The sequence below is a fragment of the Jaculus jaculus genome, chromosome 9, assembly GCF_020740685.1.
Source record: "Jaculus jaculus isolate mJacJac1 chromosome 9, mJacJac1.mat.Y.cur, whole genome shotgun sequence".
Classification (NCBI taxonomy): domain Eukaryota; kingdom Metazoa; phylum Chordata; class Mammalia; order Rodentia; family Dipodidae; genus Jaculus; species Jaculus jaculus.
Window position 1 is genome coordinate 136,172 of NC_059110.1, and position 18,591 is coordinate 154,762.

At 40.9% G+C, this 18,591-nt stretch overlaps 1 protein-coding gene across 1 annotated transcript in view; it reads right to left on the reverse strand.

Moving 5' to 3' along the window:
* Positions 1-694: 694 nt before the first annotated feature.
* LOC123463389 (ankyrin repeat domain-containing protein 16-like) overlaps positions 695-18,591 on the reverse strand; it is a 31,421-nt gene continuing 13,524 nt past the window's right edge. The window contains exon 3 of the mRNA XM_045158403.1: positions 695-768. Within this exon, the coding sequence (XP_045014338.1) occupies positions 695-768 (74 nt within the window). The remainder of the gene's footprint in view (positions 769-18,591) is intronic.

Consider the following 18,591-nt stretch of genomic DNA (forward strand, 5'->3'; position numbering starts at 1 on the left):
GGGGAACCTAGCATTCAGAACACTTAAGTTTATGGGGGACACCTAAATCAAACTACCACATTCCACCCCTGGCTCCCATAAACTGATAACCATACATGATATAAAATGCAATGCATTCATCCAACTTTAAAATTCCCTATAGTTTTTATCAATTCCAATGGTGTTTATACATCCCCATAATCCAAGGTCTTTTAACTGAACCAAAATACCAAAAACTCCCCAACAAAACCAATAATGGCACAGAATAAACATTCACACTGCAAAAGATGGCATTGGGCATAGCAAAGAAATACTCAGCCAATATAAAATTTAAACAGGGCAAACATCAAACTCTAGCTCTAAGTCCAACAACTAGTCAATGACAAATCTCCAAGTCTGATAATTCTAACCAGTAATAAGTTTCTGGTATTCCAATTCCACCCTTCCATTTAGGCTACTCACAGTCCTGGAAAACTTCACTGGGGCCCGCAGCTCTCCTTGGCAGCCACCTTGTGATCCCGGCATCTCCACTGGGTCTCCACTACAATCCAAGGTTCATCCTCATGGCTCCTCTGGGTCTCCATGCAGGCATCTGGCAAACCTGCTTCACACTGCCCATGGCCATTTCCAAAACACAAGACCGTGTTGCAAACTCAATGACCTTCTCTTTCCTGCATTTGTTATACTCCACAATACCAGGTAGGGTGCCAGTTTGTTAATTCATGGGGGGAATAAAGCGAACTTTGAAGAACAGGATACTTCTTGACCACTCAGGACCCTCTAAAAAGCCTTGGAAAAAGAACAAGGCAAACTGAAAATCATTAAATGGGAAGAAATAATAAAGATTAGGGCAGAAATTTATGAAATAAAAATGAAACAAAATCCAAAGAATCAATGAAACAAAGATTTGGTTCTTTGAAAGGATAAACAAGATTGATAAACCCTTAGCAAATTTAACCAAAAGAAAAAGAAACACAAAGTAATAAAATTAGAGATGAAAAAGGCACCATCACAACATTTAAAAAACAAATCGTAGGGACATACTATAAGAAAATATACTCGGGCTGGAGAGATGGCTTAGCGGTTAAGCACTTGCCTGTGAAGCCAAAGGATCCTGGTTCAAGGCTTGACTCCCCAGGACCCACGTTAGCCAGATGCACAAGGGGGCGCACGCATCTGGAATTCGTTTGCAGTGGCTGGAGGCCCTGGCGCTCCCATTATATCTCTGTCTCTCTCTCTCTCTCCGCCTCTTTGTCGCTCTCAAATAAATAAATAAAAATAACAACAAAAAATTAAAAAAAAAATATATACTCCACTAAGTTTGAAAATCTGAAAGAAGAGGATGATTTTCTTGATTTATATGATCTACCTAAATTAAATCAAGTTGAGAATAACCAGTTAAACAGACCTATAACAAGTATGGAGATACAAGTAGTCACAAAAAAAAAAAAAAAAAAAATCTCCCAACTGAAAAAAGTCCAGGTCTAGATGGATTCAGTGGTGAATTTTACCAGACCTTCATGGACTAACACCAATGCTCAAACTTTTCCATAAAATAGAAAAGGAAGGAATCCTACCAAACTCTTTCTACAAATCACCCTGTGTTTAGCATCACCCTGATACTAAAAACAGACAAAGAGAACAAAATAAGAAAGTTACACATCAATCTCCTTCATGAACATTGATGCAAAAATTCTCAGCAAAATATTGGCAAACATGGGCTGGAGAGACGGCTTAGCGGTTAAGCGCTTGCCTGTGAAGCCAAAGGACCCCGGTTCGAGGCTCGGTTCCCCAGGTCCCACGTTAGCCAGATGCACAAGGGGGCGCACGCGTCTGGAGTTCGTTTGCAGAGGCTGAAAGCCCTGGCGCGCCCATTCTCTCTCTCTCCCTCTATCTGTCTTTCTCTCTGTGTCTGTCACTCTCAAAATAAATTAATTAAAAAAAAAATATTGGCAAACAGAATACAAGAATATATCAGTAAGATGATTCACCCCAACTAAGTAGGCTTTATCCCAGAGATGTAGGGATGGTTCAACATATGCAAATCGATAAATGTAATATATTATATAAATGAACTGAAGGACAAAAATCACACGATCATCTCATTAGATGCAGAAAAAGCATTTGGCAAAAATCTAACTTCCCTTCATGATAAAAGTACAAAAGAGGCTGGGAATAGAAGGAACATAATAAAGGCTATATGTGACAAACCTACAGCCAACATAATACTAAATGGAGAAAAGCTTGAAGCTTTTCCACTAAAATCAGGAAGAAGACAAAGGTGTCCACTATCCCCACTTATATTTAATATAGTACTGGAAGTCTTAGCCATTGCAATAAGGCAAGAAACACATAAAGGGATAAAAATTGGAAAGGAAGAGATCAAGTTACCATTATTTGCAGATGACATGATTGTATACATAAAGGACCCTAAAGACTACAAGAACACTGTTTGAGCTGATAAATACCTGTAGCCATGTAGCAGGACACAAAATAAACACACAGAAATCAGTAGCCTTATAACAACAAACATACAGAGGATGAAATCCAAGATTCACTCACATTCACAATTGCATTAAAAAAATAATAAAGTCTGCCAGGCGTGGTGGCGCACGCCTTTAATCCCAGCACTCAGGAGGCAGAGGTAGGAGGATTGCCATGAGTTCGAGGACACCCTGAGACTCCATAGTGAATTCCAGGTCAGCCTGGGCTAGAACCCCCCCACCAAAAAAATAAAAAATAAAACATAAATAAATAAATAAAGTATCTTGGAATAAACCTAACCAAGGAAGTGAAGGATCTTTACAATAAAAACTTTAAAACACTCAAGTGAGAACTTGCAGAAGACACTAGAAAATTAAAAGACATCCCTTATTCTTGGATTGGAAAAATCAGTATTATGAAAATGGCCATCTTACCAAAAGCAATCTATACATTTAATGGAATCCCTATCAAATTTCAGTGCCATTCTGTACAGAAATAGAAAAAAATCCAAAAATTAATTTCGAAGCACAAACAAACCTCGAATATCTAAAACAATTTTGAGCAACAAAAGTAAGGTTGGTAGTATCACCATACCTAATTTTAACCTATATTAAAGAACCATAGTAACAAAACCAGCATGGTAATAGCACAAAAACAGACATGTAGATCAATGGAACAGAATAGAGGACCCAGATTTAAGTCTGGGTATTTATAGCTACCCGATCGTTGACAAAAATGCCAAAAATACTCATTGGAGAAAAGATAGCCTCTTCAACAAATGGTGCTGAGAAAACTAGATATGTATCTGTACAAGGATGAAAATAGATCTTTATCTCTCTCCATGCACAAGAATTACGTCCAAATGGATCAAAGACCTTAATATCAGACCTGAAAGTCTGAAACTGCTAGAGGAAAATGTAGGGGAAACCCTTCAAAATATTTTTCTTGAGAAAGACTTTCTGAATATAACCCCAGTTGCTCAGCAAATAAAACCAAAGATCAACTGCTGCAACCTCATGAAATTACAAAGCTTTTATACAGCAAAGAGGCAACCTACAGAATGGGATAATATCTTTGCCAGCTATACACCTGACAGAGTATTAATATCTAGGCTATACAAAGAACTCAAAAAACTATATAATAGGAAATTAAGCAATCCAATTAAAAAAAAATGGGCTATGGAAACAAGTAGAGAGTTCTCAAAAGAAAAATACAGATGGAATATAAACATCTAAAAAAATGTTTTACATCCCTAGCCATCAGGGAAATGCAGATTAAAACTACATTGAGATTCATGTCACTCCTGTCATATTGGCTACCATCATGAAAACAAATGACCATAAGTGCTGGTAATATGTGGATAAAGAGGAACCCTTCTACACTGTTGGTGGGAATACAGTCTATTCTAGCCATTGTGGAAATCTGTGTGTAGTTTTCTGAGGGAGCCAACAATAGATTTACTATATGACCCAGTTATATCACTCCTAGGCATATATCCTAAGGAGTTGTCTACTACCTTAGCTCACCCATGTTTACTGCCACTTTCTTCACAATAGATAGGAAATGGAACCAGCCTAGATGTCCCTCAACTGATGGATGGATAATGAAGATGTGGCACATTTACACAACGGAGTTCTACTCAGCGCTAAAGCAAAGTGAAATTATGAAATTTGCGGGAAAATGGATGGATCTGGAAAGGATTATACTTAGTGAGGTAACCCAGAACCAGAAAGCCTAACATTACATATTCTCTCTTATATATGGATCCTAGCTACAAATGATTGGACTTCTTTGTAAGTAGGAATAAAACTCAGTAGCAGAGGCCAGTAGGCTAGAAAGAAAATATAAAGGGAATAGAAAAGGAGGGGGGGGGCATTTAATAGTATGGTATTGTATATATGTAAATAGAAGAACAGATTAATGGGGTTAAAAAGATCTAAGTGAGGTCAGGGGAAGAAATTGAATGAAGAAAGGAAAGGTGGAGGGAGGGCTAAGCAAAATCTAAGAGGATATAAATAAGTCATATGGAAACCTACTTTTTTGGACAATGAAACACTCAGAAGCCATAGAATGTTACTAGAAAATTTTTAGTGCCAGAGATGGGATACCTTCCAATGAGTTGTTGGCCAGGGAAGTCCATGATACCCCAAAACATTACAGGTCATTGTCAAGGCTCTTAGTTTCTCACCAGGAATAGATGGTAAGACCATTTTGCTGAAATTCCACATACTTATGCTACAAGGTCACTGAAAAATCCCGCTGGAGCTGAGCTGAAAACCTCCACCATATAGACCAAATGACAGAAAGCTGGAAAATGCTACACTGCATGCGGTTCAATGGGAGAAAGAGAAATCACCACTAGAGAGACTCAACAGTGGACACTGCAAGTCTTAAACTTGGCTAGCCAGACCAAATAAGCCAATGGGTGCAATAGTGTCATGTATGTTATAGGGGAAACCAGTTGCTCTCTAATTGGACTGGTGGCCTGCTTCATGAGAGAGAATACATTCCTCATACTGAAAACCTACAACAGGAGTAGTCATAAGCCCTAAGAGTGTAAAGTCTACTGTTGTCTGACTAAATGTATATACTATAACAAAGGAAAGGTAGGACTCCTTACAAAATGCTCCTCCAGACACAAAATAGCCTGGATATCCATGACCTTACAGTGCCTGACACTACCTATACAAGACCTTCGTAATAGGAGGAAAAAGTGATGACATCAAAATAAAAGAGAGACTGAAGCCAGATTTGGTGGTGCTTGCCTTTAATACCAGCACTTGGGATGCTGAGGTAGGAGGATCAACATGAGTTTGAGGCCAACCTGAGACTACATAGTGAATTCCAGGTCAGCCTGAACTAGAGTGAAACCCTACCTTGAAAAAAAAAAAAAAAAAAAAAAGAAATTATTGGGGGGAAAAGAATAAAGCAAGGCATTCAGTAAATTGGGGTTCTTCAAGGTTCCCATTCTTGTATAATTTTAGGCCTTGAATGGCAATTGAGGAGACCCAGGTAGATGGAATTAGATTGTCATAGTAATGAAGGATTTTGGGGATCAGGAGGGGTTACCCCATGTATGAATCCACAGTTTTGGGTTCTGTCCTACCTTTAACAAAGAATTGAAAAAGATGGACTCAAGATGGATAAATTAGGGCATGGTGGCACATGCCTTTAATCCCAGCATTTGGAGGCAACAGTAGGAGGAAGGTTGTGAGTTTGAGGGCATCTGGGGACTAGAGAGTGAATTCTAGGTTAGCCTGAGCTAGAGTGAGACCATAGTTTGAGAAAAAAAAAAAAAAGAAAGGATAAATTATAGTTTATTGAGGGGAAAATGACAAACGATTTTTTTCAGATTTTTATTAACAACTTCCATGTTTATAAAAAATATCCCATGGTAATACCCTCCCTCTCCCCACTTTCCCCTTTGAAACTCCATTCTCCATCATATCTCCTCCCCATCTCAGTTAGCCTCTCTTTTATTTTGATGTTATGATCTTTTTCTCCTCTTATGATGGTCTTATGTAGGTAGTGTCAGGCACTATGAAGTCATGGATATCCAGGCCATTTTATGTCTGGAGGGAACACGTTGTACCCTTCCTTTGGCTCTTACATTCTTTCTGCCACCTCTTCCGCATTAGACTCTGAGCCTTGGAAGGTGTGATAGAGATATTACAGTACTGAGCACTCCGGTCACTTCTTTCCAGCACCATGATACCTTGTGAGTCACCCAAAGTCACTGCCATCTGAAAAGAGAAGATTCTCTACCCAAAGTGAGAGTAGCATTAATATAAGGGTATGAACACGAAGAGAAGTGCTTACTGGGCAATTTTTTAAAAAATTTTTATTTATTTATTTGAGAGCGACAGACACAGAAAGACAGATAGAGGGAGAGAGAGAGAATGGGCGCGCCAGGGCTTCCAGCCTCTGCAAACAAACTCCAGATGCGTGTGTCCCCTTGTGCATCTGGCTAACGTGGGACCTGGGGAACCGAGCCTCTAACCAGGGTCCTTAGGCTTCACAGGCAAGCGCTTAACCGCTAAGCCATCTCTCCAGCCCCTTACTGGGCAATTTGATATAGCATAGTATATACATTTAGTACCTTCACTGGGGATTTTGCTTTCTTCCATTGAACTGCATGTAGAATGGCTTCTTCCAGCTTTCTGTCAGCTGGTCTACATGGAGGAGGTTATCAGCTCAGTTCCAGAAGGATTTCTTAGTGGCCTTGCAGCCCAAGTATGTGGAGTCTTCAGCAATAGGGTCTTACCATCTATTCCTGGTGGGAAACCTATGTTCATGAGGGAGATTGGTCTGTAATTTTCTTTTTTTTTTTTTTTTTCTATCTTTGGTTTTGGTATCAGGGTGATGCTGGCTTTGTAGAAGGAGTTTGGTAGGATTTCTTCTTTTTCTATTTTATGGAACAGTTTAAGAAGCACTGGTGTTAGTTCTTCCATGAAGGTTTGGTAAAATTCACCCATGAATCCATCTGGGCCTGGACTTTTTTTTTAGTTGGGAGAATTTTGATAACTGCTTGGATCTCCTCATATGTTATAGGTCTATTTAGGTGGTTAATCTCATCTTGATTTAATTTAGGTAGACCATATAAATCAAGGAAATCATCCTTTTGTTTTTTTGAGATAGGTTATCTGCAAATAATGATAACATGATTTTTTCCTTTCCAATTTGTATCCCTTTTATGTGTGTCTCTTGCCTTATTGCTGTGGCTAAGACTTCTAGTACTATATTAAATAAAAGTGGGATGGTGGACACCCTTGTCTTATTCCTGACTTTAGTGGAAAAGCTTCAAGTTTCTCTCCATTTAGTATTATGTTGGCTGTAGGTTTGTCATAAATAGCCTTTACATTGATTGGAGTCCAACCTTAGGACCTCCATAATCTCTCCAATTAAGATCATAGGTGATTTAACAGAGTTGTAGGAAATATTGGGGGTATCTTTTAGTCTCCTGGGCCTGTGTGTCCTGAGTGAGCAGGGTCTAAGATACTGGTTGCCTTTTTACCTTTGCTCTCTTATATTAACTAGTATTTGAGTATTGTTTGTTTTTTTCCAAGTTCCTTATATGTGTGCTTTTCTTTCTCTTTAGCATGAAGGATTCTTTCAAGTATTTTCTGTAGAGCTGGTTTTGTCTTCAAATATTCCTTTAGCCTGCTTTTGTTGTGGAATGTCCTTCTTTCTCCATCTATTTGAATGGATAGCTTTGCAGGATAAAGTAACCTTGGTTGACAGTTGTTATCTTTCAGAACTTGTAATACATCACTCCAAGCCCTTCTGGCTTTTAAAGTTTGTGTTGAGTAATCTGCTGTGATCCTTATGGGCTTGCCTTTGTAGGTAACTTGATTTTACTGTCTAACTGCTTTCAATATATTTTCTTTGGTTTGTATGTTTGGTAGTTCGATTATAATATGGCGAGGAGAGGTTCTTTCCAGGTTTTGTCTGGTTGGTGTTCTGAAGGATTTCTGTATCTGCATTAGCATCTCTTTCCCAATTTGGGGGAAGCTTTCTTCTATGATTTTGTTGAAAATGCCTACTATGCCTTTGGAGTGAAATTCTCCTTCTACTATACCCTGAATTCTTATGTTTAACCTTTTCATAGTATCCCGAATATCTTGAAATTCCCATTCATACTTTCCTATTAGTTTGTCTTTCTCTTTGTTGGACTGTATTAGATCTGCCACCTGGTCTTCTAGTTTAGATAGTCTGTCCTCTCCTTCATCCATTCTATTGGTAAGATTTTCTGCAGAATTTTTTATTTCATTAACTGTGTTCTTTATTGCTAGTAATTCTGACTGATTTTTCTTTATTCTTTCTACTTCCTTATTTATGTCTTGTATTGACCTTTTTATTTCATTAAATTAGTGTCCTGTGTCTTCTTTGATTCCTTTGATTTTCTCTTTCATGCTTTTGATTTCTTCTTTGACTTCTTTGAGCATATTTATAATCATTCTTCTTTTAAAATTTTTTGTTCATTTTTTAATTTATTTGAGAGCAACAGACACAGAGAGAAAGGCAGAGAGAGAGAGAGAGAGAGAGAGAACAGGCACGCCAGGGCCTCCAGCCACTGCAAACAAACTCCAGACGTGTGCCCCCCCCTCTTGTGCATTTGGCTAACGTGGGTCCTGGGGAATTGAGCCTTGAACCGGGTCCTTAGGCTTCACAGGCAAGCATCTAACTGCTAAGCCATCTCTCTAGCCCTATAATCATTCTTTTGAAATCTTTCTCAGGCATTTCCTCTAACTCATTCTCACTGGAGGTCATTTCTGATGCATTAATACTTTTTTGGTGGATTTATATTGTCATGATTTTTGGTGTTTCTTGTGTTATAATGTATATATTTTTGCATCTTGGATTAATTTAATGCTTGGATTTTCTGGCTAGCTGCAGTATTATTAGATGTAACAAGCAATCTGATGTTATATATCTTCAGGGTAGGAGCTTAAGGTGTTAGATATGGCTCTCAAGACTCTCAGAGTATCTACAAAAGTGACCCTCGCTGTTGGGTTTGCCTGCTATGAGAGTATTCAAGTAGGCTGAGTGACAAAATATAGGCAGATTCTAAAATTTAACTAAACAATGTATACATTCAATGGAAAACAGCATAGAGTATTTATGCAAGAGTAGGTATTATGACAACCAGATCCTCTAACTGTCCCTTAGGGTGTGTGTTGCCCCACACCCTCAATCCTGTCAACTAGAAGGTTAAGATTTCTGGTCTGTTGAGGGTTCCAAGTGACCAAGTGAGAGCCTTCCCTAATGTACAATAGAAAAGGAAACAAAGCCATATAAATCAAGAAACAACAAAAAAACAAGCCCAAAATATAGCTTATTTAAGAAGGACAAATCTGACCATCCATCAGATTTAACATATAATTTATCCTGATATGGCAGGTACAATTAGCACTTCTGATTCAGGCCTATATACCAGGCTTATTTGGTGGGTATTGACTGGTGTAAATCCAGTTACCTTTGGGATGATTTTTGGTCTCAGTTATGCTGTGCTCCTGCTTGGCTCCCTCTTTGGTGCACTGTGGGTTCAAGTAGGCTGGCTGGGTTGCTGGATTGGTGCTTGGTCACCAGTGCTGGGTGCTGTGAGCTCCCTTCCCCTGGTCTCTGGGGCTTGCTGGTGCTTGCGCTGGCATTGGGGCCTGGTTGCCTTTTTTTAAATACAATTTTTTTCTTTTTTGTTTTTTAAGGGAGGTTCTCACTCTAGCTCAGGATGACCTGGAATTCACTATGTAGTTTCAGGGTGGCCACAAACTCCTACCTCTGCCTTCCAAGAGCTGGGATTAAAGTCGTGTGCCACAACGCCCACCTCTTAATACAATACTTATTTAATTTTTTTTTTTTTTTGCAGGGGGAGAAAAAGAGGCAGGGAGAACTAAAATGCATGTGCCAAGACCTCCAGCTGTCTGTGAGCAAACTCCAGACATGTACACCCTCTTGTGCACATGTGTGACATTGTGTACTTGTGTCACTGTGTGTCTGAATCTGTGGGACCCAGAGATTTGAATATGAGTTCTTAGGCTTTGCAGGCAAGCACTTTAACTGGTGAGCCATCTCTCCAGCCCCTTTAATACAATATTTAAAAAATATATATATTTTATCTATTTATTTGAGAGAGAGAGAGATACATAGTGAGGAAGGGAGAGAATGCTCATGCTGGACCTCTAGCCACATGTGCCCCCTTGTGCATCTGGCTTATGTGGGTCCTGGGGAATTGAACTGAGGTCCTTTGGCTTTGCTGGCAAATGCCTTAACTGCTAAACCATCTCTCCAGCCCTTAGTACAATATTTTTATTTATTTGCAAGTGGAGAGAGAGAGAGAGAGAATGGATGTGTCAGGACTTTCAAATGCATGAGCCACTTTGTATGTCTGGCTTTATGTGGGTATTGGAGAATTGAACCCAGATTGATAGGCTTTGCAGGCAAGCACCTTAACCACTGAACCATGTCTACAGCCCTTTTGGTTTCCCTTTTTAACTCTGGTGCCTGCCATTGGCTTTGGTTTCTACATATGGTTATTTGGCACCAGTCTTAAACAAAAGCATGGCTTTATAAGTACAAGTACAGCATGATAATCCTTACCAACAAATTTAACACATCTGGAAGTGATTTAATGAAAAAATAGAATGCAGTGCAAAACTCTGTTTTAAGACATGAGAAGGAGCTGGAGAGATGGCTTAGCAGTTAAAGCACATGCCTGTGAAGCCTAAGGACCCAGGTTCAATTCTCCAGGTCCCATGTAAGCCAGATGCACATGGTGGCACATGCATCTGGAGTTTGTTTGCAGTAGCTAGAGGCCCTGGTGTGTCCATTCTCTCTCTCTCTTCCTCTCTCTCTCTCTCTTTTTTTTTTTTTTTTCGAGGTAGGGTCTTACTCTAGCTCAGGTTGATTTGGAATTCACCATGTAGTCTCTAGGTGGCCTTGAACTCACGGATATCCTCCTACCTCTGCTTCCTGAGTGCTGGGGTTAAAGGCATGCACCACCACATCCAGCTTCTCTCTCTCTCTTAAATAAATAAATAAACAAAAATAAATCTTTAAAATAAAAAGACATGAGAAGTGTCCCCAAAGTTAATTTGGTAGCCTGACAATAAAGAGAGCTTCTTATGCCTGGTGTGGTGGTTCCATGCCTTTAAACCCAGTACTAGGGAGGCAGAGGTAGTATTGCCATGAATTTGAGAACAGCCTAGGACTACTTGGTGAAATCCAGATAAGCTTGGAGTAGAGAGCCTACCTGAAAATACAAAACAAGAGAGCTTCTTATGTCATTGCCTGGGGCAGGCTCACCTTGGACTACTTACTTATACTGCTTCTGCTGCTCTGAAGTGCTGGAATTAAAGCTATGAGCCACCACACCTAGTAGAACCCCAATAGTGACTCCCAACAATCCCCTAAAAGTCTGGTGCTAGAACTAAAGGTGTGAGCCACCTCACTTGGCAGAATCCTTTTACCCTCACTAATCCCCAAACTGCTTAGAGGTCCTTCTTCTTCTTTTTAAAAATACATTTAATTAATTAATTTATTTGACAGAGAGAAAGAGGGAGAGAGAGAATGGGCACTCCATGGCTTCCAGACACTGCAAATGAACTCCAGATCATGTACCCCCTTATGCATCTGGCTTACGTGGGTCCTGGAGAATTGAACTGGGATCCTTTGGCTTTGCAGGCAAATGCCTTAACTGCTAAGCCAGCTCTCCAGCCTTTTTTTTTCTTTTTCTTTTTATTAGCATTTTCCATGATTATAAAAAAAATCCCATGTTAATTCCCTCCCTCCCCCACCACATTTTCTCCTTTGACATTCCATTCTTTTTTTGTATTTTTGAGGTAGGGTTTCACTCTAGCTCAGGCTGACTTGGAATTCACTATGTGATCTCAGGCTGGCCTCATACTCAAAGTGATTCTCCTGTCTCTGCCTCCCAACTGCTGGTGTAATGGGGTATTAGGGATTCAGGAAAGTCCTTGAACCCTTAATCCTAGGTCTGTGTCTACTTTTTTTTTTGGTTTAATGTGGTAGGGTCTCATTCTAGCCCAGGCTGACCTGAAATTCCCTGTGTAGCCTTAGGGTGGCCTTGAACTCATGGCCTTCCCTCCTATTTCTGCCTCCCCAGTGCTGGTATTAAAGGCATGTGCCACCATGTCCAGCCCATGTCTACTTTTTTTTTTTTTAATATTTTTTTGTTGTTCATTTATTATTTATTTATTTGAGAGCGACAGACACAGAGAGAAAGACAGATAGAGGGAGAGAGAGAGAATGGGCGCGCCAGAGCTTCCAGCCTCTGCAAACGAACTCCAGACGCGTGCGCCTCCTTGTGCATCTGGCTAACGTGGGACTTGGGGAACCAAGCCTCGAACCGGGGTCCTTAGGCTTCACAGGCAAGCGCTTAACCGCTAAGCCATCTCTCCAGCCCCCATGTCTACTTTTAATCAAAGAATTGAGTAAAATAAAACTGTGAAGGATAATTATCCAAATATTATATTTATTTATTTATTAATTTTTTGACTTAAAAATATTTTTATTTATTTATTTGCAAGCACAGAAAGAGAAAGAGAATGGGTGTACCAGGGCCTCTAGGCACTCCTAAAAAACTCCAGATGCATGTACCACTGTGCATCTAGTTTTACCTAGGTACTGAGGAATTGAATCTAGGCCATTAGGCTTTGCAGGCAAGCACCCCACTTGTTTTTTGAGACAATGTCTCACTAATTCAGGCTGGCCTTGAACTCATACCAATCCTCCTGTCTCAGCATTCCAAATACTGGGATCACAGGCATGAGCCACCAATGAGGGCTGTGGATCTTTTTTTTCTTTCTTTCCTTTTTCAAAAATAAATGTAGGGTCTGGAGAGATTGCTCAGTGGTTATGGTACTTGCCTGAGAAGCCTAAGGACCCAGGTTCAATTCCCCAGGACACACATAAAACCAGGTGCACAAAGTGGCACATGAATCTGGAGTTCATGTACAGTGGCAAGAGGCCCTGGTGTGCCTCAAATATTATATTTATTTAGGGAAGTACAGAACCAAGGAAAGACACCCATGAGGCCATGGAGGGCCTGGGAAAGCCATAGAGGGAAAACAAAGTTCAAAGAGCTCCTGCCATGTGGGGAATTAGATGGGGTAGAGCCCATGTAGAGAGTAAGGGCTAGGGGGCTCTTCCCTTTGCTTGACCCTGCTGGGCCTGGACAGATCTGGGTAAGAGATAAGAAGTCACATCCTGCTTTGATTTCTAGTAAGTAGAGACATTTTCGTTTGTTTGTTTTGTTTTATTTTTCAAGGTAGGGTCTAGCTCTAGCCCAGGCTGGCCTGGAATTCACTATGTAGTCTCAGGGTGGCCTCAAACTCATGAAGATCCTCCTACCTTTGCCTCCCAAATGTGGGATTAAAGGCATGCACCGCCACACCCCACTGATGTTGTCTTTTTTTAATTGATAGCTACCATACTTATAGACAATAAACCATGATAATTACCTCCCCTCCCCCACTTTCCCCACTCCATCATATCCCCTCCCTCTCTATATTTGTCTCTTTTATTTTGATGTCATTGTCTTTTTCTCCTATTGTGAGGGTCTTATGAAGGTATTGCTAGGCACTGAGAGGTCATGGATATGGAGGTCAACTTCTGTCTGGACGATTGCATTGCAAGCAGTTCTACCCTTCCTTTGGTTCTTACATTCTTTCCATCACCTCTTCTGCAAGGACCCTGAGCCTTGGAAGCTGTGATAGAGATGTTTTAGTGCAGAACACTCCTCTGCCAGTTCTCAGCACTATGGTGCCTTTTGGGTCATCCCAGTTGTCACCACTATCCGAAAAGAGAAGCTTTTCTAACCAAAAGTGAAAGTAGCATTAAAATATGGGTATAAATCAGGGGAAGAGATTGAGTAAAGGAAAGGTAGAGGGAGGGCTAATCAAAATCTAAGAGGATACAAATAAATCATATGGAAGCCTACTTTTTTGGACAATGGAACACTCAGGAGCCATAGATTGACACTAGAAAATTTTCAGTGCCAGGGATGGGATACCTTCCAATTGTTGGCCAGGGAGGTCCCTGATGCCCCAAAACATCATAGGCCATTGATGAGGCCATTGGTTTCCCACCAGGAATAGATGGTAAGACCCTGTTGCTGAAGACTCCACATACTTGGGCTGCAAGGCCACTAAGAAATCCTGCTGGAACTGAGCTTATAACCTCCTCCATGTAGACCAGCTGACAGAAAGCTGGAAGAAGCCATTCTGCATGCAGTTCAATCGGAGAAAGAGAAATCACCAGTGAAGATACTCAACAGTGGACACTGCAAGCCTTATATTTGGCCAGCCAGGCCAAATGAGCCAATGGGTGTAATAGTGGCACATTTGTCATGGAGGAAACCAACTGCCCTCTAATTGGACTGGAGGCCTGCTCCATGGGAGGTAATACATCCTTGATACTCAAAACTTAAAACAGGGGTAATCAGGAGTCCTGGGGGTGTAACTGAAGTACTCAGGAAGCCATAATAAGCCCCAGAATCATCAATAGGCCTAAGTTTCTGCTTCCCAGCAAGGTCAGTTTCCTGATAAGGGGGAATAGACTGTCTGCACTATGCATTCCTGTGGTCATAGATACGTTTGCTTAAAATAAGTTTGCTTAAAGTTCCTCAAATACACATAGCCAATCACTATAAAGGTTACCTAATCTGCTTTGAACCCCTCTAGACCCCTGCCCACCAGCTTTGCCCACCAGTATCCTAAGCCTATCAGAAAAAACAAGTGCAGTTACCACTTAAATCAACCAATCATGTAACCATTCTCCTACTTCTCCCTACTTCTTTTTTTTTTTTTCTTCTACTCCCTACTTCTTTGTTCAAATCCCTAATAAAAACCTGCCCCTCGATGCTCAGGGCTCTTGTACAAATCCACTGCCTTGGTGAAGTTAAGAGTCTGAGCTTAAGCCCGAAATAAAGCTCTTTGCTGTTGCAAACGTGTCAGACTCTCTTGCTGGTCTTTGGGGACTCCGTGATCTGGGCGTAACAGTAATGTCTGCTGCTGCATGGCTAATTGTATATACTATGCTTATCAAACTACCCAGTAAGCACTTCTATTAATGTTCATACCCTTATATTAATGCTACTCTCACTTTTGGTAGAGAACCTTCTCTTTTCAGATGGCAGTGACCTTAGGATGACTCAGAAGGCATCATGGTGCTGGGAAGAAGTGATAGGAGTGCTAAGTACTGTAATATCTCTATCACACCTTCCAAGGCTCAGGGTGTGATGCAGAAGAGGTGGCAGAAAGAATGTAATAACCAAAGGAAGGGTAGGACTCCATACAACGTGTTCCCCCAGACACAAAATGGCTTGGATATCCATGACCTCACAGTGCCTGACACTACCTACACAAGACCATCATAATAGGAAAGATGATGACAGCAAAATAAAAGAGAGACTGATTGAGAGGGGAAGGAGATATGATGGAGAATGCAGTTTCAAAGGGGAAAGTGGGAAGTGGTGGTTTGATTCAGGTGTCCCCCATAAACTTAGGTGTTCTGAATGCTAGATTCCCAGCTGATGGATATTTGGGAATTAATGCCTCCTGGAGGGAGTGTATTGTTGGGGGCGGGCTTATGGGCTTTATAGCCAGTTTCCCCATGCCAGTGTTTGGCACACCCTTCTGTTGCTGTGGTCCATCTTATGTTTGCCAGGGGGTGATATCCACCCTCTGCTCATGCCATTGTTTTCCCCTGCCATCGTGAAGCTTCCCCTCAAGCCTGTGAGCCAAAATAAACCTCTTTTTCCCAGAAGCTACTCTTGGTTGGGTGATTTCTACCAGCAATGTGAACTGGACTGCAACATGGGGGGAGGGAGGGCATTACCATGGGGTATTTTTTATAACCATGGAAGTTGTTAACAAAAGTATTTTTTTTTTGAAAAAAATGGGTATAAACATTAAGTAAAGTGCTTAGAGGGCAGTTTGGTGAGCATAATATATGCATTTATCCAGACAAGAGTAGGTGTTATAATCCTAAGGCTCATGACCTCCCCCCCACAGGCTTTTGATTAGGTTTTCAGTACCAGGCAATGTATTCCCTTTCATAGAGCAGGCCTCCAGTCCAATTAGAGAGCAGCTGGTTTCCCTCACAACAGACATGCAACTACTGCAACCATTTGGCAGCCTTATGGGAGACAGAAGTCATCAGCAGTGAAAACAGTGGATACTGCAAGCCTCAAGATTAGCCATTCTGCCTTTTAATTTTCAGGGTCATCCTAACTGCATAAAAGAACTACCTGACCCCCCTCCCCACACTGGGATAAAAGGCTGCACCACCACACCTGGCAAGGTTTTTCTTTGATGAAACCTGAATCATAAACCTAACAATGACAAATCTGAATTATATTCATATCATGTGACAAAGTAAGATTTCCTGTTTACATGTTAAATTATAAAATTCAAGCTCCCTATAACCCGTAACGTTTATCACTTGCTTTTTATGCTCTTTTGTTACAAAAGTCTCAGAATTTCATTCTAATGAAATTTTAGTAATCTTAGAAAAGACAGAAAATACAGAAAATATTATGTGCTGCTTGTCATTCTTTTCCTTGTCACAGAGGCAAGTGGCCGTTTGGCCTCTAAGACAAGGTCTGGAGGACACATGGTATAAATCTGCTTGTGGTCTGAGATCAAGGGGGAACCAACCCTTTCTCCATAATCCAGTTTATCATGAATTTAAACAGTATATGATGATGTATTAGTATAATTTATATTATAATGAGGTTGAAAAAGCAAGAGAAACAGTCAAAATCTCACTATGTTGGCACTGATTTAAAGTCTCAATAGCTTTGTGTGGCACTTTTATTTAAACAAGTCCCTGGGAGCCTCAAAATCATGCCCTTAATCAGGGCACATGTGGTCCTGAGAGGAAGATAGGTAACATTAGAAAGAGGCAGTGAGACAGAAAGGTCCATGAGAGAAAGATTAACTTTTCTTTTTTGTTATTTTTGTTTTGTTTTGTTTTTCCAGGTAGGGTTTTACTCTAACCCAGACTGACCTGGAATTCCTTATGTAGTCTCAGGGTAGCCTCGAGCTCACAGCGATCCTCCTACCTCTGCCTCCCCAGTGCTGGGATTAAAGGCATGAACTGCCACGCTGGGCTGAGACATATTAACTATTAATTCCTGTCTGCTGAGTGGAGCATAAACAAACCTAACTATTTACAAATGTAGCTGCTTTCATCACACATTCACCCTGCTATCTGTAGCAGCTGCTGGAATTACTCAGGTTCCTGTTCAAGCTCAGCCCCTCTAGACACTGAAACCAGTTGTTCTGGTTCCTTTCAGATTCAGCTCCATACCCAAAATAAAAGCCTGGCTACTCACGAGGGCTTTTTTGGGGGAGGTGGAGGGGCTTTCTCCTCTTTGAACGCTCCTGGGCTGTTTGTTCATTTCCCACCACCTTAAGGTTTTGTGCTTCCCACTCTGGCAGCAGCTGCTGCCAGGGGTGAGAAAGGATATATTTATATATAACTTATGGGGGAGGGGGTAGGGAGAGGGAGAGATCAAGAGAATGAGTGCACCAGGACCTCTAGCCACTGCAAACAAACTCCAGATGCAGGCACCGCCTTGTGCATCTGGTTTACATGAGCACTGGGGAATCAAACCTGGGTCCTTCAGCTTTGCAGACAAGTGCTTCAATTGCTCAGCCATTGCTCAAGACCAGGAAAGGGTATTTTTGTTTTCTGCTAGGTACATGGACTTTTACATGGGCTGCTAAACAGCAGTGTCATATTCTTTGGTTGTGATGCTTTTCCTTCCCTCTCCTAACCTCCCTGTCATTCTTCCTTCTTTGGTATGTGGACTCTTACCCCTTCTGAATAAATAAAGATAATTTAATAATTATCCTCTCAGTCTTGATTTTCTTTTGTTAAAAACAGACACAAGCTCAGGTTTGGGGTTTGTATTTGAGTCCCCATGAAATAAAACTCTGTCACAGCTTTTTGGCAGCCAAGAGTTTAGAAGTGGCATAGCATTTTATTAGAAAGAAAGCCTATACAGGACTGGAGAGATGGCTTAGTGGTTAAGCACTTGCCTGTGAAGCCTAAGGACCCCGGTTCGAGGCTCGGTTCTCCAGGTCCCACATTAGCCAGATGCACAAGGGGGCGCACGCGTCTGGAGTTCGTTTGCAGAGGCTGGAAACCCTGGCACGCCCATTCTCTCTCCCTCTATCTGTCTTTCTCTCTGTGTCTGTCGCTCTCAAATAAAATTAAAAAAAAAAAAAAAGAAAGCCTATACATAAGGCACTTTCAATTTCATACTTAGAAGCCTGGGGTCTATGAACATATAATATGAATATATATACATATATACATATACAAATACATATGTGTATACACACACACACACACACACACACACACACATATATATAACCTTATCTACCCTCTCTAGATGTTTATAGAGGACCTCAGCTCCTGTATGAAAACGTCTCTTTTCATGCTTTGTTCCCATCCCATCCTTGTGGACAGGGAATAGGGCCTCAAAAGATCTTGTCTGAGTTGGGATCACCATACAAATGTGACCTTGTAGACAGGGTCAATGAATTTAGATTCTTGCATCAGGACTCTAAAGAGTCTAAGGATTTAAATTTTTTT